Source organism: Carassius carassius, chromosome 16, assembly GCF_963082965.1.
Source record: "Carassius carassius chromosome 16, fCarCar2.1, whole genome shotgun sequence".
Lineage (NCBI taxonomy): Eukaryota > Metazoa > Chordata > Actinopteri > Cypriniformes > Cyprinidae > Carassius > Carassius carassius.
In genome coordinates, this window is record NC_081770.1 from 2,120,032 (window position 1) to 2,148,011 (window position 27,980).

A 27,980-nucleotide genomic window follows, 5' to 3' on the forward strand; every position below is an offset into this window, starting at 1 on the left:
TTGATTCCTGCTCAGATCCAGCTCTCTGAGGTTTGAATTAAACGCCGATGCTAGAGCAGCACAACCTTCATCTGTAATACTGATGCAGTTTAACCTGTAGAAGAGAGAACACAACTAATTAAGATATACATACAATTACACACATAACAGCTTTAGCTACTAATTTTATCTGCCAATATGAGATTTGCATGATAATCACAATGTGAATTTTTTTTTTATTTGATAATTATAATATTTTGCATTTTAAAGTACAGTACTTAAGCCTAAACCATACTTACAACGCTGTCATAATTTCTTTACTTTCAAATGTTAAGTCCTCATACTTTTATTATTTGGAAAACTGAACAGTGACCTTTAAGTTTCTGTGTTTAGTTCACAACAGGTTTATAAACACTTTGTTGTACAAATCTGGTCTTAACATCATCTGTCAAAAAAACTGGGTGAATCTTTCAAATTCACGTTATAAGTTCAAAATAACTCGCTCACCAGCATTTTGTTTTATTTTTAATCAGTCATTCAGAATTTCTACTAGCCAGAACAAAAATATCTGAAATAAATCAATTACCAAAACCACATCTTAGATTAAAATATATTTCATATAAAATATGATTTTGAACTATTAAATGCTTTCAGTTTTACAACAGTTTTTGTTTGGCGATTCAAATAAAACAAATTTCAATAACTTATAAAAAAGCATTTATTTAGTTTTTATTTCAAAATATAGCTCAGTCCAAAATGAATGTGTAGTGGTAAACATGTTAAAGATTAACGGAGAGGCTGTCAGTTGATAAAGTGATCAGCTATTTCCCTTAGAAACATCTGTGTACTGAACTCCACTGTTATCCTTTAAAAAAGCCAAATTCTAAATACTACCTGTCAGAAACGTTATCAACACTGTCAAAACATTTAGCATTTAACACTACTGCAGCGATCTGTAGAACAAGCAGGGTTACAGAATGAAATGAAATACGCAAACACTAGCCATTAGGAAATCTATGCTAAGTCATTCAGTATAGTAGTTAAACTTTCACAAATCATGCTATAAACATAGACAAAGTTATCAGCTATATAATGGTTATAAATAAAAACTATAACAGCAGTATGTACGGTTGCATGAATAATAAACAACTGATAAAATTATCCACCCAATAAATATAGTAAAGTATTAACAAATTTTGACGCAATAAATAGGGTATGATTTAAAAAAGAGCATCCCTCCAAAACAGAGAAAACATTTACATGTCTGTCTCTTTTAAAGTGTTAATAGTGTACAGTCGTGGCCAAAAGTTTTGAGAATTACATAAATATTAGTTTTCAAAAAGTTTGATGCTAAACTGCTTTTAGATCTTTGTTTCAGTTGTTTCTGTGATGTAATGAAATATAATTACAAGCACTTCATACGTTTCAAAGGCTTTTATCGACAATTACATGACATTTATGCAAAGAGTCAGTATTTGCAGTGTTGGCCCTTCTTTTTCAGGACCTCTGCAATTCGACTGAGCATGCTCTCAATCAACTTCTGGGCCAAATCCTGACTGATAGCAACCCATTCTTTCATAATCACTTCTTGGAGTTTGTCAGAATTAGTGGGTTTTTGTTTGTCCACCCGGCTCTTGAGGATTGACCACAAGTTCTCAATGGGATTAAGATCTGGGGAGTTTCAAGGCCATGGACCCAAAATTTCAACATTCTGGTCCCCGAGCCACTTAGTTATCACTTTTGCCTTGTGGCACTGTGCTCCATCGTGCTGGAAAATGCATTGTTCTTCACCAAACTGTTATTGGATTGTTGGAAGAAGTTGCTGTTGGAGGGTGTTTTGGTACCATTCTTTATTCATGGCTGTGTTTTTGGGCAGAATTGTGAGCGAGCCCACTTCCTTGGATGAGAAGCAACCCCACACATGAATGGTGTCAGGATGCTTTACTGTTGGCATGACACAGGACTGATGGTAGCGCTCACTTTTTCTTCTCCGGACAAGCCTTTTTCCAGATGCCACAAACAATCGGAAAGGGGCTTCATCGGAGAATATGACTTTGCCCCAGTCCTCAGCAGTCCATTCACTATACTTTCTGCAGAAGATCAATCTGTCCCTGATGTTTTTTTTTTGGAGAGAAGTGGCTTCTTTGCTGCCCTTCTTGACACCAGGCCATCTTCCAAAAGTCTTGGCCTCACTGTGCATGCAGATGCGCTCACACCTTCCTGCTGCCATTCCTGAGCAAGCTCTGCACTGGTGGCACTCCGATCCCGCAGCTGAATCCTCTTTAGGAGACGATCCTGGTGCTTGCTGGACTTTCTTGGACGCCCTGAAGCCTTCTTTAAGAATTGAACCTCTTTCCTTGAAGTTCTTGATGATCCTATAAATTGTTGATTTAGGTGCAATCTTAGTAGCCACAATATCCTTGCCTGTGAAGCCATTTTTATGCAACGCAATGATGGCTGCACACGTTTCTTTGCAGGTCACCATGGATAACAATAGGGATGCACCGAAATGAAAATTCATTGCCGAAACCGAAAAAGAGAAAACCAAGGCCGAAAACCGAAACCGAAACACCGAAAGAAATTATGCCAATTATTAGTACCATTGCATTTATTGCTATGACCATGTACTAACTTTACTAAAATTAAGACATTGCAATTGCATAAATTAATATTAAAGTTTCAAAGATAATTACAATTACATAAATTATTTAAAAAAAAACATAAAAATACATAATTACAAATTATGCAAATATATTAAGCACATTGCAACAATGCACAGTATTAAAATAAAATTCAAACTAAAAATTTATCCCACTCATGTGTATATTAAATAATAATGTACAGGCCTACTGGCCTGCAGAAAGGTTTTAAAATTAACTGTTCTCTCATAAAAACAAAGTGCATTTAGGTGAAGTGCATTTGAAATAGTTCTCTGTAGGACTAGACAGTGCATTCTCCAGTAGGCAAGACTGTTATCACTTCTGGGGATGGGGACTACAGACAGACAACCATCTAGCTGTTGAGCAGTTGAGCTTGTCATCTGCCTGACATTTGAGAAATATTTGAGAGAGTGTATTTAAATAGGGCCAGGGCATAAATAAACATTTTTATCAAATTAAAGCAGAAATCTAGCAGAAAATCTAGCAGAAAAATGGCTACATTCTGATATTATGTATATATGTGTGTGTGTGTGTGTTTATATATATATATATATATATATATATATACGATGTCACATATATAGTAGCCTAAGAACAAAATAGCCAACGTATTATTATTATTTGAGGCACTTTCATGCAGAATTCCAATGAACACATCAGACAACGAGGCTGCATGCCCCTCATCTGGTGCAGACATGAGTCTTTTTTTCTGCACTCTGATCTCAGTCTCCTGCGCTTGGAGCTTCTCCGTCTCCACGCGGGTTCTCCACATCCAGCGCGGCCTGGATCATTTCTCGTGCGCGCTGCCTTATTTCCACATCCAAGTAATGGTCTTTATAACGCGGATCAAGCACATTCGCAATGAAGTGCAGAGGATCCGAAAAGATCTCAGTGAGATGTGTGCTAACAGACTCTACTTTTCTTTGTTTTCACTTCGTGGTCCGTCTTAATCTCTTTGTTAGGAGACGCTTTAGTGCTGCGAATAAAGGAATAAGAAGAGAGAGAATGTTCTCACTGGTGTGAAGTGAATGTCGCGGGGAGTTCGTGGTCTGCGCTATGCAGGTGCACGTGCAGGTCGCGGTTTCTGTTCTATTTCGGACGTGTTGTTTCGGTGATTAAAGTCTATCGTCCAAAAACCGAAAATGCCATTTTCGGCCGAAAATTTTCGGTGGCCGAATATTCGTTGCATCCCTAGTTAACAATGGAAGAACAATGATTTTAAGCATCACCCTCCTTTTAACATGTCAAGTCTGCCATTCTAACCCAATCCGCCTGACATAATGATCTCCAGCCTTGTGCTTGTCAACATTCTCACCTGAGTTAACAAGACGATTACTGAAATGATCTCAGCAGCTCCTTTAATGACAGCAATGAAATGCAGTGGAAAGGTTTTTTTGGGATTAAGTTAATTTTAATGGCAAAGGAGGACTATGCAATTCATCTGATTACTCTTCATAACATTCTGGAGTATATGCAAATTGCTATTAAAAAACTTAAGCAGCAACTTTTCCAATTTCCAATATTTATGTAATTCTCAAAACTTTTGGCCACGACTGTATATACTTGGATGTATTTAAAGGGGTTAGCACAATTCTATAATAAGGGGGCTATTATAGAAAGGCAGCGGCTATTTGCACTAAGTGGAAATAGCAGATTTTTTTAGCGATATATGCTATTTCCACTACGTGCAAATAGCAGGATGCTAGCGCAAATAGCAGCATTTTTTAAGTGATATGGTATTTACACTAAGTTCAAATAGCCACAGATTATATTTACACTATGTTCAAATTTTACTACTTATAGCAAATAGTAGCAAATATCTGCACCTCAGTATTGTAGTACATTGTAAAACAGTATGCAATATTAACTTAAGTGTAAATTCAAATTAATAAATGGATGCCACACTATTGGGACAATAAAGCCCTCCATACACATCCTAACCCTACAGATACTTTATTTTCAACTTTTATATTATATTCTTCATTTTCATTGAAAATAAATGCTTTTCTGATGTGATTTGAAATTTGAAAAGGGAGAAAAAAAGTTCCCCAAACAAGGATTCGAACCCAGGTCGATTGCAGCGAAATGAGCACGTCACACATTTTACCATCTGCGCCACTAGAGCTGCCAGCTGTTGGTTGTCTTTTGTAGTTTAGACTAGCAGAATCACACGTTGGTGGGTCGAGTTAGTGTAAATCGCTTCAGCCAACAAGGTGGGCTATTTACACACAGTGTAAATAGATACTCCATTACAGAAACCCTGGCTACGGCCATGCTTCATCCGATGTTTAAGTGAATAAAATAGCCTTGACAGTTGAGTTCCACAACTATTGACTTTGTTCTCGCTCACCGGCCAAAGCACTATTAGGCAAGGGAGGGGAGACTCAAAATATTTATAAACTTAAAACACAGTTTTGCCCTGTTTGCATTGTTTTACTATTACAAAGTAATTTAAAGTATAAAACATTGTTATTTAAATTACACTGCATGGTTTTGAATCATATGTTTAGAGGGGACAACCCTCAGATGCAGTGGTGCCCGGGAAGCATTTGGGGGTTCGGTGCCTTGCTCAAGTGTCTCATCTCAGTCATGGTATTGAGGGTGGAAGAGAGCGCTGGTTATTCACTCACCCTACAGACAATTCCTGCCAGACCTGAGACTTGAACCTGCAACCTTTGGGTTTCAAGTCTGACTCTCTAACTATTAGGCCATGGTAAACTATGGGAGTTGTGTTGTAGTTAATAGCCACAGACCGATTTTGAGTGATGCCACCAGTGTTTGAACACACATAGAAAACAATAGATATGAATTTTAAAGATATGGCGCTTATTCTAAAGTGTGCTGATGTTAACTGTTGGAGGTAACTGGTTGAAGAACAAGATTTATTGACACTAACTCATGATCTACTCACAGTCCTGATGAGAAGTGTAAAATATTTTCAAATTGATTGAACTGTGGTGGGTAACTAGAGTCTGGGTAATTAATTGGATACACTTTTAAAATACTTACTTCAGCTTTTCCAATCTACACTGTACATTTTCAAACAGAGTCAAGATGATCTTCATTCCTGGGTTTCCTAGTTTATTCTCACTCAGATCCAGCTCTGTCAGATTTGAAGGGTTTGAATTTAGAGCTGCAGCCAGAACATGACAACCTCCTTCTGTGATACAGTTGTTCTTCAGACTGCATAAAGAGAAAACACTTCAGTTTCAATCTGAATATTTACCAGTATGTTTCAGTTGACAGATGACAAATACTGGTTATGAGCATGATGATAGCCACATTACAAAAGTCACATGTTTTTTTCAGTCAGTAGTCTCTTATAAAAGAAACAAAAAAAAAAACCCAGCAGAAAGAATTTTATAAATGTCCTTCTAATAATTAAAAAATGTACGTCGGTGGTAGATGATAGATCAAGTTGGTAGATCCCATACTTTCCGTGAAACTGTTCTTACACACACACATCTGTGCAATGTACTATTGATAAAAGAGTTCATGCTGGAATAAAGCCTGCAAATTTGCTGAAGCAGTTCTGTCCACAATTATGTGGCAAATGATCTAGGGCCATGTTAACAGATGGATCTGAATTCTAATCAAACACTAGGGATTGACACAAAACTTACCCAAGTATCTCTAATTTGCAATTAATTTTCTTCAGGCCAGTGCAGAGTAGCTTCACTCCTGAATCCTGCAGATTATTATTGTTGATGTTCAGCTCTTTCAGACTGGTATCTGATCCAAGAACTGTAGCCAGAGCTGGACAACTTTTGTCTGTTAAGTCACAATCATTTAACCTACAATATAAATAAATAAAATCACAGAGTAGGATGCATATAATACATTTGTTAAATACAAAAAATAAATGTATAGCAATTATTTTTACATGAACAGTAAATATACAGCATATATATATATATATATATATATATATATATATATATATATATATATATATATATATATATATATATATTAGAATTGTATTGATTCAAATTTCCTTCATAAAACAAACTAGAATGTTTGAATAAAACTTAATAAAATATGCAAATTAATAATAGATACATCTAAATACATTTAAAAGTGCTGCCGTACGGTTCTCCACAAACGGTTCGGCACGCACTAGGACAGTGGTTCACCAACGCATCTGTAATATACAGGGTTCGGCTAATATATGTATCTGCTGATGGATATCTTTAACACCAAGCATTTCTGCAGACTCTGTTGATATTCTCCTTGATTCCTTCAACTCAAAAGTTAAGAATGTTATTGATGATATTTCTCCAATAATAGTCAGTAAGAAAACAAACAGACAGAAATCAGTTTGGAGAAGATCAACAGCAGTTCAGACTTTGAAAAGACAATGCAGAAAAGCTGAGCGGATGTGGTGGAAGACGAAACTTGAAATTCACTATAGCATCTATAAAGACAGCCTTCAGGCTTTTAATGTGAAACTAGCCACAGCTAGACAGAATTTCTTCTCAAACCTTATAAACAGTAACTTAATAGGGTTGTGCCGACAGACGATAGTATCGTGTATCAACGATAGTCAGAGATAGACATAAACAGATGTCTCTGTCGATAGTCAAGATGATATTATGCTCATTCTCCTATTAATGTATTAAATAATAATAATAATAATAATTACTATTATTTTTAGTAGGCGGTCTATTATAATTCAGCTATCAAACTGCCCAGCTATTTCACTTCAGCACCGCATTTCACACACACACACACAAACACACACACACACACACACACACACACACACACACACACACACACAAACACACACATTTTTGCAAATGAAGATTAGAGCCTGTAGTTGGTGAAGAACTCATTAAATTCATGAAATGAAAGAGATCGAAAAGGAGAAGTTGGTGTCACACACATTTAATGGCTGGTACACGGCAATGCGCTCTTCTCATACAGGAGAGATTAAATCTTTCTTGGTGTTACAAATAAAGTAAAGACAAAATAATAACAAGGCAGAAGAGCAAATTTATCATCCATAGTAGTCCTTCTCTAAAGACTTATCACTTAACTTAAAACGCACACTATCTGGTGACGACGTAGAATGACTACTTGAGAACCACTATGGATGATAAGTTCGCTCTACCGCCTTTTTATTATTGTCATGCACACCGCACTATAATCTGATGCATGCAAAAAACAGTTTTGGCCGTAACTAAGTCTCCATCCACCATAGACGTTGGACCCCTCTTTAGGGGTCAGCCAGCTGTCTTTTTTTTCGTTGTTTTTGTTTGCCGTTTTTATATCTATATATATAATCTGAATTAAAATGTGTTTGATTTAAGCCTACATTTCAAAATTTTGTGTCATAAAATTTTGTATTTTATTATGAGATATTTTATTCTAATGTGATCAGTGACTCAAGCACTGATGGACCAAAGAGCGCACATTTCGACATTTGCAGTAAAAACTTGAAATCTAAATTCTCAGAAAATGCATTTAATACCAATATATTGAAACGTCTGTTTATATACTCCATTAATAAAGGAGTCCAGGCATATCATATCAATCCACGTGCGTTTTATTTTTAATATGAGGGAAATAGACATGCATGCATGCGTGACACAAAAAGTCTTTAACTTTTAGGTAGCAAAATATTTTTTAGTAATTCTGTCAATTACACTAAGGTTATTACATTGTCTGCTATATATTTGCTTCTTATTTATTAAATACGGGCAATTAATTGATAAAACATACAATTTATACAAAATGAATATCTTTTAAAAAGAGTTTTCTATGAAACAAAACTTAATGAAGTCGTAAAAATCATGTTTACCAAAAACAGAGCCGTTGCTAGGGGGGCGCCAGCGCCTCTGCCTTTCAGTGCCTATGCCTCGAGAGTGGATGATAGCCCTGAGGACACCTAGCAATGATATACCTTTAGTGGTAGTATACCTTCAGTTAAGTTATATCTTAAGAGTCCTCGTAGCGTGCTAAGAGACAATGTTATCGGGAAACGCAGCCCAGGTATAATGCATTTCATGGTTAATGGAGATTCCAAAGCGCTCTTCTTTGGTCAGAACCATGGAGAGCGATCGCGGCTAGGTCTATGCACCATAAGTTTTAACAATGCAACAAAATATTTAAAGAGCATCAAGCTATTAAAATCTATATTATTTATACGCAAAGATAATATAACAGTAGGCTACATTAGTCAATATTTTTTTATTAGGTTAAGCAGTGATTGGATAACGTTTTTTTTTTTAATTTAACATTTTCAATATAAGGCCACCCACAATTGGTCTGGCCCATCCAAAACTGGAATCCTGGCGCCGTGCCTGGGCCACACTGAGCTGTGCGTAAAGCCCACAGACGTGAAGTGAATGAGAAAGAGGCTGTCCTGTACTGTCTGAAATGGTTAACTCTGTGGCGATGCATGTGCAAAACAGATTTAACTAATCATAAAGTCAATCAGGATACATAATACAGCCTACTATAGGCCCCAAGAATCCCGCCCCCCCTCTCACAATATAGTTCCCACATCCCTGCCATCCACAAACAGATATCGTCTGCAGATATAAGGTATCTCATTGCATTTTAACAAGTAATCTCAATGGCCTATAAATGTGCAATATATTAAACAAGCCCTCACTAACTGAGTTTAATGCCACAGTTATGTTAGAATGCATCTCATTCTTGTTTCTGTGGCGGTGCGTCAGACTCATCATGAGGCGCGCGGTCTAGAGTGCTGTATGATTGATGCAGCAGTTCAGTTGAACTTTACTCCAAATATATGAACTTACCTGTTTTGAATACTTTATATTTAACGTGTTCGTTTATGTCCAATAATAGTGTTAAACTGCTGGACTTTAAATAAAATCTACTATTGGTATTCACCATTGACTGACTTTGCAGAACATTTAGACTGATTACTCCCGTGCGCAGATGCGGCAAATTTGTAACAGCACGCGGGATATGACAGTTGCGTCCGACTATATATGAACTAGCTTTTTTAAATACAGTATTCAGTATGTTTGAAAGTATATTTATTTGATTATTGGTGATTCCATAGGCTCTCTCTCGTGCACCTGCACGGTTTAAAAAACCAAATAGTTATGCTATGACAAGAACAAAGGGTCTCTCTCTTGCTCCATCCATGCACGATAATATCGTGTATTGTCGATCTCATGGGCTGATGATATGACGATTTGAAAAATGACAATATCGCCCAACACTATAACTTAAACAACACTCGTACTCTTTTTGCCACTGTTGATAGACTGACAACCCCCCCAAGTCAGATTCCAAGTGAAATGCTCTCAGACAGCAAATGCAATGATTTTACTTCCTTCTTTTCTGAGAAGATGAACAATATCAGGAAGGCGATTAGCACATCCTAAAGTAATGCAGAGGTCAGACAGATTTTGCCACAATATCAAAAAGATACTGTCTATTTTTGAAGCAATTGATAGCACAATTTTGGAAGACATAGTGCAGCACCTAAAATCATCAAACTGCTAACTTGACACACTTCCCACATCTTTTTTCAAAAGTGTGCTTAACTGTTTGGAAGCAGATCTCTTAGAAGTGGTGAATGCCTCACTTCTTTCTGGGACATTTCCAAACTCCCTGAAAACTGCAGTTGTTAAGCCCCTCCCGAAAAAGAGCAATCTTAATAACACCATTTTGAGCAATTATAGACCATTATCTAATCTTCCTTTTATAGGCAAAATTATAGAAAAGGTAGTTTTTAATCAGCTGAACAAATACCTAAACTCAAATGGATACCTGGACAATTTTCAATCTGGTTTCCGACTGCATCACAGCACAGAGACAACACTCACTAAGATAATAAATTATATTCGCTTAAATTGTGACTCTGGCAAAATATCGGTGCTGGTATTGCTAGATCTCAGTGCTGCGTTTAACACTGTCGATCATAACATACTACTAGAGAGACAGGAAAACTGGGTTGGGCTTTCTGGGATGGTACTCAAATGGTTCAGGTCATACTTCAAAGGGAGAGGTTATTATGTGAGTCTAGGAGAGCATAAGTCTAAGTGGACGTCCACGACATGTGGAGTCCCACAAGGGTCAATTCTTGCACCACTCTTGTTTAGCCTGTATATGCTCCCACTAAGTCAAATAATGAGAAAGAACCAAATTGCCTATCACAGCTATGCTGATTATACACAGATTTACCTAGCCTTATCTCCAAATGACTACCGCCCCATTGACTCCCTCTGCCAATGCATTGATGAAATTAATAGTTGGATGTGCCATAACTTTCTTCAGTTAAACAAGGAAAAAACTGAAGTTATTGCATTTGGAAACAAAGATGAAGTGTTCAAAGTGAATGCATACCTTGCCTCTAGGGGTCAAACAACTAAAAATCAAGTCCAGAATCTTGGTGTGATTCTGGAGACAGACCTTAGTTTCAGAAGTCATGTCAAAGCAGTAACTAAATCAGCATACTATCATTTAAAAAACATTGCAAGAATTAGATGTTTTGTTTCCAGCCAAGACTTGGAGAAACTTGTTCATGCCTTTATCACCAGCAGGGTGGACTATTGTAATGGTCTCCTCACTGTCCTTCCCAAAAAGACCATTAGACAGCTGCAGCTCATCCAGAACGCTGCTGCCAGGATTCTGACTAGAACCAGAAGATCTGAGCATATCACACCAGTCCCCAGGTCCTTACACTGGCTTCCAGTTACATTTAGGATTGATTTTAAATTACTTTTACTCGTCTATAAGTCCCTCAATGACCTAGGTCCGAAATATATTGCAGATATGTTCACTGAATATTACTAACAATTACCAACAATAACACTAACAATTATTGCTACATGTGTGACTGCATCATATAATAACTATTAATTAATAATATTGACAGTTCATCGTCTAGCTGACTACGTCTTGTATTATTATTATTATTTTTTATTTTTTCTAAAATCCTGTCAAACCTGCACAAACTACTAGCTACTACTAAATATTGTAGAAACATAATTTTCTGTAAAGTTGCTTTGTAACAATTTGTATTGTAAAAAGGGCTATACAAATAAACTTGAAACTTGAAAAATTGAATATAAGCCTAACAGACCACTCAGATCCTTAGGATCGAGTCAGTTAGAAATACTAAGGGTTCACACAAAACAAGGGGAGTCCGCCTTTAGTTACTATGCTGCCCGCAGTTAGAATCAGCTTCCAGAAGAGATCAGATGTGCTAAAACACTAGTCACATTTAAATCTAGACTCAAAACTTAGCTGTGCATTTATTGAATGAACACTGTGGGATGTCCGAACTGATTGCACTGTATTTACATATTAACTGCATTTTATGTAAAATCATTTTCTATTTCTAACTGTTTTAAATTCATTTTAAATAAGTCAATTTTTAAATCATTTTCAAAATGTTAAAATTGCTTGTTTTATTTTTGTTATTCATAATTAGTTTACTTTATTTTATGTACAGCACTTTGAATTACTATTGTGTAAGAAATGTGCTATATAAATAAACTTGCCTTGACTTGCCTTGCTTTTAATGGAGAAATTCACACAAAAATTATGTCAAAATGCACGTCTTGGTAAGTATCCTACAGCAGACATAGCCGGCTGAACGTACTATATCAGTGCATTCTCTTAATATTAATCAAACAGCAACAACAGAGAAATCACTCCCTGCTCTTAATTGAATAGCTTTTGTAACTTCAATAAAGATTAATCTTTACATTTATAAAGTCAAATATGCAATGCTGTTTTACATTTGATTACTTTATTCAATTTCTGTACCTTAAAAGTAATGAGAGATCTACCTACAAAACTGAAAATCAGATTATTTTATTGGCATCTTTTACAAATCTTGTACAAATATTTTATTTGTTTTTATTTGTACTGTTGCTTGTAGTTAGATAGAATATTGTTTTTTTCTTTACTTTTTTCTGAAAGTATAGTTTTTCCATAAACATAGCACAAACCAAACTGTACCGAAACAGTGACCATATAAACCGTGATACAAACCGAACCGTGAAAAAGTTTAACCATTTCACCCCTAGTATCAATGTAGATTAATGCAATTTTAAGATGAGGTGGTATCCACACAATTATATTCCTTCTTAGAGAAAAATGGTATATGTGAGGATTTCCAGTCAGGATTTAGACCGTATCATAGTACTGAGACTGCTCTTCTTAGAGTTACAAATGATCTGCTCTTATCATCTGATCCTGGGTGTATCTCTCTATTAGTTTTATTGGATCTTAGTGCTGCGTTTGACACAATTGACCACAACATTCTTTTGCATAGACTTGAATACTTTGTTGGCATCAGTGGAAGTGCATTAGCATGGTTTAAATCGTACTTATATGACCACCATCAGTTCGTAGCAGTGAATGAAGATGTATCCTATCGGTCACAAGTGCAGTATGGAGTACCTCAAGGCTCAGTACTAGGGCCGCTACTCTTCACGCTTTATATGTTACCCTTGGGAGATATCATCAGGAAACATGGTGTTAGCTTTCACTGTTATGCTGATGATAATCAGCTCTATATTTCTTCGCAGCCCGGTGAAACACACCAAATTTGAAAAACTAATGGATTGCATAGTCGATATAAAAAACTGGATGACGAGTAATTTCTTACTGCTAAATTCTGAAAAAGACAGAGGTGTTAATTATAGGACCTAAAAACTCTGCTTGTAATAACCTAGAACACTGTCTAAGACTTGATGGTTGCTCTGTCAATTCTTCATCATCAGTTAGGAACCTAGGTGTGCTACTTGATCGCAATCTTTCCTTAGAAAGCCACGTTTCTAGTATTTGTAAAACTGCATTTTTCCATCTCAAAAATATATCTAAATTACGGCCTATGCTCTCAATGTCAAATGCAGAAATGTTAATCCATGCATTTATGACCTCAAGGTTAGATTATTGTAATGCTTTATTGGGTGGTTGTTCTGCACGCTTAGTAAACAAACTACAGCTAGTCCAAAATGCAGCAGCAAGAGTTCTTACTAGAACCAGGAAGTAGGACCATATTAGCCCGGTCCTGTCAACACTGCACTGGCTCCCTATCAAGCATCGCATAGATTTTAAAATATTGCTTATTACTTATAAAGCCCTGAATGGTTTAGCACCTCAGTATTTGAATGAGCTCCTTTTACATTATAATCCTCTACGTCCGCTACGTTCTCAAAACTCAGGCAATTTGATAATACCTAGAATATCAAAATCAACTGCAGGCGGCAGATCCTTTTCCTATGTGGCGCCCAAACTCTGGAATAACCTACCTAACATTGTTCGGGAGGCAGACACACTCTTGCAGTTTAAATCTAGATTAAAGACCCATCTCTTTAACCTGGCATACACATAACATACTAATATGCTTTTATTATCCAAATCCGTTAAAGGATTTTTAGGCTGCATTAATTAGGTAAACCGGAACCGGAAACACTTCCCATAACAACCTATGTACTTGCTACATCATTAGAAGAATGGCATCTACGCTAATATTTGTCTGTTTCTCTCTTGTTCCGAGGTCACCGTGGCCACCAGATCCAGTCTGTGTCCAGATCAGAGGGTCACTGCAGTCACCCGGATCCAGTACGTATCCAGACCAGATGCTGGATCAGCACCTAGAAAGGACCTCTACATCCCTGAAAGACAGCGGAGACCAGGACAACTAGAGCCCCAGATACAGATCCCCTGTAAAGACCTTGTCTCAGAGGAGCACCAGGACAAGACCACAGGAAACAGATGATTCTTCTGCACAATCTGACTTTGCTGCAGCCTGGAATTGAACTACTGGTTTCGTCTGGTCAGAGGAGAACTGGCCCCCCAACTGAGCCTGGTTTCTCCCAAGGTTTTTTTCTCCATTCTGTCACCGATGGAGTTTCGGTTCCTTGCCGCTGTCGCCTCTGGCTTGCTTAGTTGGGGACACTTCATCTACAGCGATATCGTTGACTTGATTGCAAATAAATGCACAGACACTATTTAACTGAACAGAGATGACATAACTGAATCCAATGATGAACTGCCTTTAACTATCATTTTTGCATTATTGACACTGTTTTCCTAATGAATGTTGTTCAGTTGCTTTGACGCAATGTATTTTGTTTAAAGCGCTATATAAATAAAGGTGACATTGACATGAGAACAAAACATGAAAAAATATATTAAATAACTTACAGAGCTCTTTTGCAGGTTTTCATGACTGCTGATAATCTAATGAGACACTCGTCTGATTTCTTGAATTTCTGAAGCTCAAACTCCTCCAGCTCCTCCTCTGATGTCAACAACACAAAGACAAAAGCAGACCACTGGGCAGGTGAAAGATCAGCAGATGAGAGACTTCCTTTGCTAAGGTGTGTCTGAATGTCTTTCACCAGAGTTTGGTCGTTCAGTTCATTCAGACAGTAGAACAGATTGATGGATCTCTCTGGAGACAGATTAGACTCACATTTCTGCTTGATGTATGTAACTATTTCCTTTTTGCTCTGCTCATCTCTATTTTTCTGTTTCAACAGACCCTGTAAGAGTCTCTGATTGGACTGGAGTGACAGACCAAGGAGGAAGCGAAGAAAAAGATCCAGGTGTCCATTATCACTCTCTAGTGCCTTGTCCACTGCAGTCTTGAGCAAATCAATCATGTTTTTACTTTTATATTTCCATTTTGCAGACTCATGAACAAATATACTTTTCTTCTTTATGTCTAGAAACAGATGTGCATAAAGGGCTGCAATAAACTCTTGAATGCTCAAGTGAACGAAGCAGTACATGGTACCAAGAGTGATCCCTGTTTCCTCCTTAAAGATCTGGGTACACATGCCTGAGTACACTGATGCCTCATAGACATCAATACCACTGGCTTCCAGATCTGTGTCATAGAAGATCACATTGTTTCTTTCCAGCTGATCAAATGCCAGTTTCCCCAGTGAAAAGATGGCATCTTTATCCCAGGAAACATCTGGTGTATGTTCTCCATCATACTTTCGTCTGCTCTGCTGGATCTGAAATCTAAGGAAGTGTGTGTACATTTGTGTCAGAGTCTTAGGAGTGTCTTCAGTATTTGACTCCTGCAGTGTTTTGGAGACATCATCAGTCTGATTGTTTTTCACAACATTATTTCTTTTCTCCTCTAAAATGTTCTGGAGAACAGTGGCTGAAATCCAGCAGAAGACTGGGATGTGGCACATGATAAAGAGACTCTTTGATTGTTTAACATGATCAATGATTTCTTTGGCCTGATTCTCATCCGTGAATCTTTTTCTGAAGTACTCCTCCTTTTGTGCATCATTGAATCCTCGTATCTCTGTCAGCCGGTCGATACAGTCAGGAGGAATCTTACTGGCAGCTGCTGGTCTGCTGGTGATCCAGATGAGAGCAGAAGGAAGCAGATTTCCCTTGATGAGGTTCGTCAGGAGAAGATCCAGAGAGACTGGTGATGAAACATCAGAACACGTCTCGTTATCCTTAAAGTTTACAGGAAGTCGACATTCATCCAATCCGTCAAGAATGAACAAGACTTTGAATTGATTTCTTCTTGTAAGGTTCAGTCCTTTTGTCTCTGGGAAAAACTGAGTTATAAGGTCCATCAAACTTAGTTTTTCTTGCTCCTTTAAGTTCATCTCTCTAAATGGAAGAGGAAATATGAAGCTGATATCTTGATTTTCTTTTCCTTCGGCCCAATCCAGAACAAACTTCTGCACAGAGACTGATTTTCCGATGCCAGCAACTCCTTTTGTCAGTACAGTTCTGATCTGCTTGTCTTGTTCAGGTGCTTCAAACAAATGTTTGCACTCAACCTGTATCTCCTGTGATTCATGACGTCTGGAAGCAACTTCAATCTGTCTCACCTCATGTTCAGTATTGACCTGTTCACTACAACCCTGAGTGATATAGAGATCTGTGTAGATGTTCTTCAGAAGTGTAGAGTCTCCTTGCTTTGCAATTCCTTCAAACACACATTGATACTTCTTTAGGCTACACTTTAGCTGATGAATGAAGACCAGTTCATCTAAACAGAAACAAAAATACAGATATTTTTTAGTCTTAGTTTCTCTCCTACATTTTATAAGTGACAGTCTGACAGATGATCATGAGTCTCTTACCTTCTAGAGTATCAGCAGCTTCATCTTGCTTCATCTCTCTCAGGAAGTAGAGCGTGAGATCAAGAGCTGCTTCTTTCATACTGCATCTGTTCTCATTAAAATCCTTCACAAAGTATTCCATGTCCTCTTTTTGTAATATTTTCTTAAACTTTTCTAGTTCTTTCTTCAGAAATGTCGTTATTTTGCCCTCAAGATCCTACAAAGAAAGAAAAGAATGAATGAGAGAAAAAAATCCTATATTTGGTCAAAATTATGAATTCAGTTATTAAACATATTCATCAAAAATCAAGTTGACACAAACATTACTTTGTTGTAAATATGAATAAAAAAGGGTTTCATTCTTATTTTATAGGTTCTTAAAAAGAAAAAAATTGAAATAAAAGTTGTCACACTCTTATTCAATAACATATTTGTTTATTATAATTATTAAATATTCTTGAAAATGTGTTTTATTACCTGGAAGATCTGCAGGAGACTGTCTGTATAATTCTTGTGTTTCCTGTGAGACTGTAAATCTGGATCTAATGTTTCATACTGAAGCCTGATCGTAAATAAAATAAATCAAAATACTGCATTTTTAGGGAAAGAAATATGTATATATGACCAAAATATCTTGTAAACATTTTAGCAAAGAGAAAAACAATAAATAAGTGATAGATTTATGGACTACAAGTAGTTTTATGATAAGTATTCACTGATACCCTTTCTGACACAGTCCATGTTTAAAGAAAAATAAGAAACAGATCAAATACCGTTTGGTTTGTGATGTTGTTTCTTCACTGAAGTATGGTGGTTCTTCCTTTGACCAGTCACTCTTCACAGACACAGAGCTGGACACATGTGAGTCTGATCTTACACTAATGACACAAAGAACAAAACACTTTACTACAGGAGCTCCTTCAGTCTCATTTAAAGAGCTTCACTGTTGAGGATGGTAATGAAGCACAGTATAGACATGCATTTGTTCATCTATGACTATGGATAGATGGAAAGACATATTCATGTTTGGCTGCATGATCTATTTTCATGGTTAATTTATACCTCCTTGTGTCTGCTTGTGTGATTGTGTTACTGGAAAGAAGCTCCAGACTGAGTTCAATAAAGAGGAAATCAGTCATTTATTGTTTTATTTCATTCATTTCTATCACAAGCATCTTAGTGGAGAAATAAGCCAACACAACATTATAATGTTTCTCACTGAAGTTCGGTACTTCACCATGCTTTGACTGGTCACTCTTCACAGACACATGTGAGTCTGATCTTACACTAATGACACAAAGAGAGAAGAGAAACTTTTCTACAGGAGGTTCATCTGTGTTTTATATTGACACACATTCTCTCTAGTCCTTCACAGAAACATCTGCAGAGTTTTAAAGACGGCAGACATTCTTGTTCACAGACTCACATTTGTTTATCAATTTCTGTAAAGTACTTAATATATGAGACTAAATATAATTTTACAAATATTCGACTTATCTAATTAAAGAGATTTTATTTTTCATTTTCCTTTTTGACTAAAACAGAAATGTCAGCGCTACACAGTTCTGTTAGCATATTTCAAATAAAGGGACCATATGACACTATTTTAAAAGTATATCACTTTGTTTATTGGGTGTAATAATAACAGTAACAGTGTCGTTGTAAAAATTACTGTATCTGTTTGACCTTTGGGTCGTACGGCTCAGGAACAGAGTTATTAATAAATCTTAAACACTGAATCCAAACAAAGAGGGTTTGCTTTCTCATCCAAACACACAGCGTCTCCACAACATGACGACAACACTACAACTCACTGAAGACTCGTCTTCTCTTTGTGTAAACCTTTGAACAGCATTACGTTAATAATTTATTTTGTGATGCACACATTTGTGAAATTATTATCTGGACTTCAGTCAAGGCATTTTAATCATTTCTGGATCAGTGTTCTCTGTTAGACAGAATAAATCACTTTACAGGAGACTGTGACCTTTGTAACTTGAAGATCTTACACAAACAGATACATTACACACTAAAGGAAAATGAAAACATTCAAAAAGCATCATATGACCCTTTAAATTAAGTGTGCAATCATTTTTATTGTCTGACAATCAATTTATGACCTAAAAACCAAAATCACCGATGTGGAATAATTTAATTAAGTGCATATCCAGTGCTGAAGAGCGACTGTAAAATAATTGAAAATTATTATTTAGATTTTCAGTTCTCAGATATTTATCATCAGTTGGCTACTTTTTAAATATTTTTATGTTATTTATTTTTTAATTAGGAAGTTATGAAGTTGTGCAATTCATTTGTAAATATAAAACAGAGTTTGTAAAGGTTGTGTTTTTTCCATCAATCCTCTGAAAGTGCAGCAGTGTTTAAAATGATTGTCTGAAACAGACTCAGTCTTACCTCTGTTTCTGTGAGAGACTCATCTTTCCTCTCTTCTCTGACATACTGCAGCTAAACTGTCATTGATCAGCACTGGCTTGAGACAACAATCTGCTGTTCAGTGTGACCTGGAGATGATGAGGTTAATGAGATCAAGAAATATGTTCAGATAGCAGCAACAGCAACAAAAACACTATATAAAATAAAGTGAGTTACAAACAAACGCACCGCCATGTAGATTAATGTAGGTCAACTCGCTTCACCCGAGAATACACACTCACAATGTGATTATAATACTACCAAAAATATATAATCATAACCTTTCCAATCTTTCCATACCGAAATCCCACTTAGCCAGACAATGAAAATATAAATAAATATAAAAAAAAATTTTTGGTATGAGTAGGAGACTGTAATTTACACCATAAGTGTAAAAAAGGTTTAGCTTTAATGATTAATATGAATAAACAATGCTAATAAATGGCTGCATTCTCATTATTACCATCACCGACTGGAATAAAGTATGGATCAGAATATTTGCTTATATATAGTATAGAAATAAACATAAAAACCAAACAAATAAACAAACTATAAATAAAAAAAAAACTATCGAAACAATCTTCTTTTATATAATGTACTTTCTTTCACAAATATAATAATATAATCATAGTTAACTTGCAAGCTTTTTTCCCTAATAAATCTGATAAAGAGAAGTCATTGTGATTGACTTTCTTCATTGACTGAATGAGACGCTATCTCTCATTGTTGTATTTCATACAGTGAAGTAATACACACTCAGCTGTTTGTTGTTATCTACAGTGTATTCACTCCCCAGTAGAGTGCTTGACAGTTCAGTGTAACATTAAATTCAATATGAACAATTCTAAGTGTATTATTATATGATAAGGCATGATATTTCCTTCTCTTCAATTCATACTCTCTCCCAGCATCAACTATTATTGTATATTATATAAATGTCTACCTCAGCGGTTTTCAACCTGTGGACCGTGGTGGTATTGCAGGTGGGCCGCCAATTACTTTTGAAATAAATAATATTGTTAATATATGTAAAAATGTCTAAGTCATAACATAACATAATTTCATATACATAATTAAATAACAAAAAAATAAATACTAAACTGTTACTATGCTTCCAGTATTTGAACTATTTAAGAATAAACCACCAATTTATCTTAGATATTTTTGCTGCATATGCTACAGAAAAACAAATTCAAACATGCATAAATGGCTGTCAACATGTTCCCTCCTGACTGCTTGCTCCGCTGACTGTCTATCTGCTGCCGAGCTTTGGCTGGTTCTTTTCCCATTTTGCTGAGCGGTGCCAGACCGAGTTATTTTCTGGTCGTTTCCAGTCCATTCTAGGGCTGTGTGACTAATCAAAATCGCCATAAAATCATGATTTGAGCGTGTGCGATTTCTAAATCGCTTTATTGCACCATGTTCCGCCGCCCTGACCTCCCGCAGTATCCTATCTGATCCAATCAGAATGCATTGCGCCTAGCGCGAGAACAGAGCAGACTGGGCACATGTCTGTAACTCCAGGTTCACACACTGTCTGTGATGCGTCTTTTTTCAGAGCCTATGTTAACGGATCAGAGTGTTCACACTGCACACGGTAAAAGGCTAGAAATAAAAACGTGTTAAAATAATTAATATCTAGCACATGAGCATAGAGAGAGTTGTGAGTGCACAGGACACAGTTTGAGTGAGAGGAGACACACTCTCTCTCCGGGCGAGAGCAGCGTGTATCTGAGCAAGCACGTCTGGTTTTGTGACAAAGCAAAGGAAATCTGCATGGGAGATTTTAATGTGCTTTCGCGTTACAATAATGTGCTCTCACTGCTGCTTCTGCACCGCTCACACATACTGTATACACATTGCAAACGGAGTACGTGTGAACCTGTATAATGTATAACAAATCTATTTCAACACCTGAGGCACAGAGCATATATGTGTATGCCAAAACAGTTAACAATCTAGTTTCTGAGTACTAAATTATTAACTTAATAATAGTGGGGTCAGTAAATGTTTTACAGTGGGCCACGCAAACATATGTGTTTGGTTGTGTGGGCCGCGAGTTGAAAAAGGTTGGGAACCACTGGTCTACCTGTTTTATTGTCATCCCAATAAACCTGCCAAACTGACTATGTACATGTTCTAGCGTATACTTTATCTTCTGCTTTACTTGATGAAATATTGAGATCTACTTGCTTTATTCTTAAAGTTGGTTTGGCCACAATATCCACCTTCTCATTTCCCTCCACACCAACATGAGCAGGAACCAAAATGAATTGTTTAGATGAGCCCTCAACTTTAATTTCATACATCCTGCAGAATATTTAATAATAATATCCATCCTAACTGATGACCTGCCAGATCTTATACTTTCAAGTGCTGAAAAACTATCAGATGCAATGACAGAGTTATTTATTTACTTCCATCTCTTCTATCTACTGTAGGGTCAGCAATATCACCAATAGCTCTGTCACATATACTGACACATGATTGGTTACTCTTTTCTTAATATATAAATCACACATTGTAATATATACATCTGCACCTGCATTTTCTGTGTCAGGATCCATCTTTGGATCCATCTGTAAATAAAAACACTGATTCTGGGAAATTTTTCTCAAAATACTTCTGGACTATATACCGTATCAGAAGTTGACTAGAATTTTCTATAATTTCCTGTTGTTTACTAAGGTCAACAGTTGGCAAGGGGAATATCCAGGGAGGAATAGAGAAAATTGAGACTGGTCCCATTGACTTCCATAGTAGGAAAAAAATACTATGGGAGACCACCACCAACTGTTTCATTTCCAGCAATCTTCAAAATATCTTCTAATATGTTCAAAATAAGGAAGCAACTCATACAGGTTTGGAATAGGGATGCAAACGATTAATCGATTATTGGTTATTATTATCGATTATTCAGCACTGTCACACGCACACCACAGTTACGTTTGGGATAATTTTATTTTAAATGCCACAATGTCAGTTGAAAACATTGCAATTGTGTTTTAAAATACAACAACGAACACCACAAAACCATTTAAAGAGGCGTGTTCAGCGGTCTCCGTGAGGGATAGGAAAGTCAACAAAGTAAATTGATCTCAAACGTATGGCGCGCTCTCTTCATTTTATTTGAAATGACATGAGACATTTTTTGGGTTAACTATTCCTTTAATGTCTTATACTCACATTATTGTTAACATTTGTGGGTTTTTTTTAGAAGTATTTTATTATTTAAGCTTCCACAGTTTAGATTGAATGTGTCATTAAATGTAAAATGATATAGTCCTAATTATAAATAATAAAAGAGAACGCTCTGATTTCTATGCTTAATAAATGCTGCTTTGTTGAGGTTATCAAATGAAATATTGAAATGTTCTTTTAGGTTTCAAGACACATCCTTAGAAATTGAGATAGAAGAGTACATTTAAAGGAAATTAATTGATGTATTTTTTAATTATTTCAATATCATGTGTTGTCTCATAGTTCTGTGAATAAAACCAACATCTACATGTTTGTTTAGGAACCAATTACAAGAAACACCCATTGAAGTTAAGATAGAAGAGCGTATTTACTTTACATTGATTGAGGTATTTGTTGACATTTCAATGTCATGTGCTGTCTTCTAGTTTTGTGAATAAAACCAACATATAAACATATAAATGATTGAGGTGTTGCAACAATATATAGTGATATTCTCGATGTTACCCAGAAAACAGGATACAGGTTTAACTCATTCCAAATACTTCTGCTTAATGTTACACTGTCAGACATGCAAAAGAATGATGTTACAGACCATTTCCTTGTATCGTGCATGCTGTGTATCACTGATATTAACTATATGTCTCAGCGTTACCGTCTGGGCAGGACTATTGTTCCAGCCACCAAAGACAGATTCGCAAATAATAAAAAAAACTGCCTGATTTATATGAACTGCTATTTGTACCCAAAATTACACATTAATTAGACACATTAAATGACTGGCAACATGGGCACTATTTTCTCTAATACATTAGAAGCTGTTGCCCCCATCAAATTGAAAAAGGTTAGAGAAAAACGTACTGTGCCATGGTATAACAGTAATACTCCATCTCTCAAGAAAGTAACTCGTAGTCTTGAACGCAAATGGAGAACAACTTACTTGGAAGTGTTTAGATTTGCATGGAAAAACAGTATGTCCAGCTATAGACAGGCTCTAAAAACTGCTAGGGCAGAGCATATACACAAACTCATAGAAAATAACCAAAACAATCCAAGGTTTTTATTTAGCACAGTGGCTAAATTAACAAATTACCAGACGCCACCTGATTCAAATATTCCACCAACGTTAAATAGTAATGACTTGAATTTCTTCACTGATAAAATAGATAACATTAGAAATACAATAACAAATGTAGATTCTACAGCGTCTAACACTTCAGTTTCAATCATCGCACCCAAAGATAAACTGCAGTCTGTTTATCTGTTAAATGGGATATCCTTCCTTTTGTTGTATGAATGTGATGTATGAAATGTATTATATGTAGGCTACACATTTTTTTCATTTTTTCATTCTCATTTTTCTTTTTCCCTGGCTTGGCCCCATGGCCCCCTAGTATAAGCTTAAGATAGCTTCTTTGGGGACCAGTTCACATGCATGATTATCTTAAGTGCATATGAATATATGTATGTGTATGTGAATATACTTCTTCTTCTTCTTCTTCTTCTTCTTCAGTGCTTTACAAATATAGGACAGGAAGAGCTAAATAAACTTATCACTGTATCTAAACCAACAACATGTTTATTAGATCCTGTACCCACTAAATTACTGAAAGAGTTGTTACCCGTAGCCGAAGAACCGCTTCTCAATATTATTAACTCGTCGTTATCTTTAGATCACGTCCCAAAACCATTTAAGCTGGTGGTTATTAAGCCTCTTATTAAGAAACCAAAACTAGATCCTAGTGTACTGGCAAATTATAGGCCTATTTCAAATCTTCCATTTATGTCTGAAATTTTAGAAAAAGTTGTGTCTGCCCAATTGAGCTCCTTCCTGCAAAAAAAATGATCTGTATGAAGAATTTCAGTCAGGTTTCAGGCCCTACCATAGCACAGAAACTGCACTTGTTAAAATTACAAATGACCTGCTTCTTGCGTCAGATCAAGGCTGCATCTCATTTCTAGTTTTACTTGATCTTAGTGCTGCGTTCGACACCATAGATCATGACATATTTATAGATCGATTACAAAACTATACAGGTATTCAAGGGCAGGCTGTAAGATGGTTTAGATCCTACCTGTCCGATCGCTACCATTTTGTTTACTTAAATGGGGTGTCATCTCATTTATCATCAGTAAAATATGGAGTGCCACAAGGATCCGTCCTAGGTCCCCTTCTATTTTCAATATACATGTTGCCAATATTAGAAAATAAGGGATTAGTTTCCACTGTTATTCTGATGATAGTCAGCTATATATCTCAACGAGACCAGATGAAACCTCTAAATTATCTAAGCTAACAGAGTGTGTTAAAAATGTGAAAGATTGGATGACCAATAATGAAAGTGAAGTGACATTCAGCCAAGTATGGTGACCCATACTCAGAATTTGTGCTCTGCATTTAACCCATCCGAAATGCACACACACAGAGCAGTGAACACACACACACACACCCGGAGCAGTGGGCAGCCATTTATGCTGCGGCGATTGGTATTGTGCCCACCCACAATTCCTGCCGGCCCGGGACTCGAACTCACAACCTTTCGATTGGGAGTCCGACTCTCTAACCATTAGGCCACGACTTCCCACAATTTTCTCCTATTCGGAGACAGAGACAGAGATAAGACAGAGATATTAATTATTGGACCAAAAAACAGTACACAGAATCTTGTAGATTACAATTTGCAACAAGACGGATGTACTGTTACTTCCTCTACAGTCAAAAATCTGGGTGTTATATTAGACAGCAACTTTTGCAGCAACTCTTTTGAAAATCATATTTCCCATGTTACAAAAACTGCATTCTTCCATCTTAGAAACATTGCCAAGCTATGAAACATGTTACCTGTTTCTGATGCAGAAAAGCTAGTTCATGCATTCATGACCTCTAGACTGGACTATTGTAATGCACTTCTAGGTGGTTGTCCTGCATCTTTAATAAACAAGCTACAGGTAGTACAAAATGCAGCAGCTAGAGTCCTTACCAGGTCAAGAAAATATGATCATATTACCGCAATTTTACAGTCTCTGCACTGGCTACTAGTGCTGGGTGGTAAACCGGTTCATACCGAAAACCGGTGTATATTTTCGTTACGATGTTAATTTTTAATATACCGCCATACCAGCGCAATAACAGGTCGTACCGTTCGGAATGAATGTTATGCTGCGCCGCAGCCACGCAACACTGTTTCAAACGGACCCTTTACAATATTGCACTTCTAAGCAGCGACTGCAAGGCGTGGTGAGGGTAAACACAGCAGTGCTCTGGGGTTACGTTATAATGCCTTTTTCACACATAGTCCGTCTGCAGTGCGTATTAATGGATTCCAGCTGCACAAAGTTGCGATGCGTCATCTGCAGCAGTGCAGCGATTGTTAACGTACTGAGTCTATTTTTGCTGTGCTGCAGGCGCTGAATTAAAGTGAAAGCGCATTGTTCGCGCGAAAAATGAACATGGATTGACATGGAAACGCAGTCACATGGGTTTTTGGCTAGGTTTAAAACAAGAAAAAGAGCACTTTTAGATAAACAAGGAAAAAAATATATATGTTCACTATTATGGAAGCAGAAAAACAAAGTTCATTAAGACCCGTGGGATTGCTTGTGATAAAGATTTAAATGCAAAGTGCATGAGACTGTTTCTGTCTGTGGTGTTTTAATTTTAAATATTTTAACAAGAAAAGTAGGCTAATTATTGTGTTTAAATGTGTTGCCGCTTGTTTGAGCAGCTTATTATACAAACCTAGAAGTAAAATGCATGAATAATGCGTTGTTTATATTTATTGAGTTTAAACTAATGTCTATATGAAAGATTGTTCCTGTTCTGTGATAAAAGACTTACAATGCTGAAAAAAAATATATTTCTTTTTTTTTACATGATATGAAATCAAAACAATGAACAAATGTTGTGTTTGTGGACTAAACCGACGCGGATGAGTAGCGGACTGCAAACACGTCCTGTGTGAAAGCACAATGAGTCCGTGCCGCGGACTGCATATGCACTGCAGGCAGATTATGTGTGAAACAGGAGTTACAGCCAAAAAGAGGAGCCTGGTCTGTTGTCTGGAGGTTTTTTGGTTTCCAAAAATCCGACGTCGACCAAACATCCATTTTATGCAAGTGATGTAGGGCTAAAATAGTTGCCAAAGGCAGCAACACGAGCAATTTGTTCCAGCATCTTAGCTGCAAGCACGTCTTGGAATATCAACCAGCAGAAAATGCATTGTACACCTGATTATGCATGAAAAAAAAAAAACAACAACAACTCATAAACCGGAAAACTGGTATAATTTTGAAAAAAAACGTGATATAAATTTTTGGTCAAACCGCCAAGCACTACTTACTACCTATTAAGTTCCGTATCAATTACAAATTATCATTACTTACCTATAAGGCCCCTTAATGGTTTAGCTCCTGTGTACCTAACTAGCCTTATACCACACTACAATCCATCATGGTCCCTAAGGTTATATGACTGCATCATATAATAATTGCTGTTAATAATGTTCATCGTCTGGCTGACTATGTCTTGTATAAATTTTTCTGAAAAATCCTGTAATAAGCGCACAAACTGACAGTCACCAATTATAAGCTACTACTAAATATTAACATCATTTTCTGTAAAGTTGTTCTGTAATGTACTTGTGTATCGTAAAAAGCGCTATACAAATAAACTTGAATTGAATTGAAATGAATAGATTCATCTTCAATAGCAGTCATCCTGATTTACATATGTTAGTAAAATATGGCTGTAAATATTGTTCTCTGAACAAATAACAAGACAAAACCTTTGAAGTTTACATACCAAACTGTGTGCCTTGTGAATTAATTTATTTAAACTTCGAAATATCAAACTTGGTCAAGAAAAGTGCAATATCTTGTTATAGGGGGCGGTAAACTGCACAATCTTTGTAATACTTTGCAAGTCTTTTCTCAATTGTTCCATTTCCAAAAGCTTATGCTGTGCTTTAGTTCTGTGAACAAAAGTAAAACCGACATCTAAATTTTCTTGTGTGGACCAGTAATAAGACAGACCCCTTAGAACGGAGATATTTTTTATACATTTCACAAGTGAAGTATTTACATGGAATAAATGTGCTTTTTGCTCTTGGTTTTGCACTTTGCAGACGGTCCCTATCCTGGTCTATCAGTTTTAATACTTTATGGCAGATTAAAACAAATTAAACATTGCGATCTATTCTACATTTAAAAACAGTTATAACACAGTATGTTTCTTGTAATTGTGCTTACTAGTTAAAGTACTGTTGAAGATTTTCGAGGCTGGATCTCTGACAAATGTAAAACCTCGAACCAACTTTATTACGGTCAAAAACAACAGCATACAACAGAAGCGAAAACACGGAAAGCCTAAAGAAACATTCGTTTTCAACAGCCCCTTTTTAAAAAAAAATTCTGTACTGTAGGCGTGGCCCCCAGTTTGTCAGCAATTAATTAAAAATATATATAAAATATATATATTAAATATATAAAAACAATGTCCGCGAGTGTTGTGCTAAAGTTATAACCTACCTGTACAAATGTTTTCTAGGACATAAAATGGATTAAATCCAACGAGCTCCGCTTTCTCTCTTGCTGTCTGCGCAGTGTCCTCGCTGCAGGGCTGGGGAATGTGGGACCGTGGGAATGTGGGGACCTCCGG

The 27,980-nt window shown here is 36.5% G+C and overlaps 1 protein-coding gene and 1 pseudogene across 1 annotated transcript; both read right to left on the reverse strand.

The window, feature by feature from the left end:
- Positions 1 to 27,980, reverse strand: part of LOC132159290 (zinc finger protein 271-like) — a 147,312-nt pseudogene that overhangs the window by 91,024 nt on the left and 28,308 nt on the right.
- LOC132159233 (NLR family CARD domain-containing protein 3-like) lies at positions 68 to 27,974 on the reverse strand. Its single transcript, XM_059568776.1, has 10 exons — positions 27,851 to 27,974; positions 19,109 to 19,215; positions 17,467 to 17,571; positions 17,171 to 17,255; positions 16,715 to 16,910; positions 14,793 to 16,620; positions 6,263 to 6,433; positions 5,649 to 5,822; positions 5,551 to 5,554; positions 68 to 94 (listed from the first exon to the last, which is right to left on the reverse strand). Exons 2-10 carry the CDS (start codon positions 19,150 to 19,152, stop codon positions 68 to 70), a joined length of 2,634 nt encoding a protein of 877 aa, XP_059424759.1. The 5' UTR covers positions 19,153 to 19,215; positions 27,851 to 27,974.

Excerpts from the sequence above, each read along its gene's own strand:
- LOC132159233 (XM_059568776.1), bottom strand. The coding sequence starts at position 19,152 with ATGTCAGAGAAGAGAGGAAAGATGAGTCTCTCACAGAAACAGAG. Across the intron at positions 17,572-19,108 it reads AGTCTCTCACAGAAACAGAG|TGTAAGATCAGACTCACATG; the intron begins GTAAGACTGAGT and ends TTGTGTCATTAG. Across the intron at positions 6,434-14,792 it reads AAAACCTGCAAAAGAGCTCT|GTTAAATGATTGTGACTTAA; the intron begins GTAAGTTATTTA and ends TTTATATTGTAG.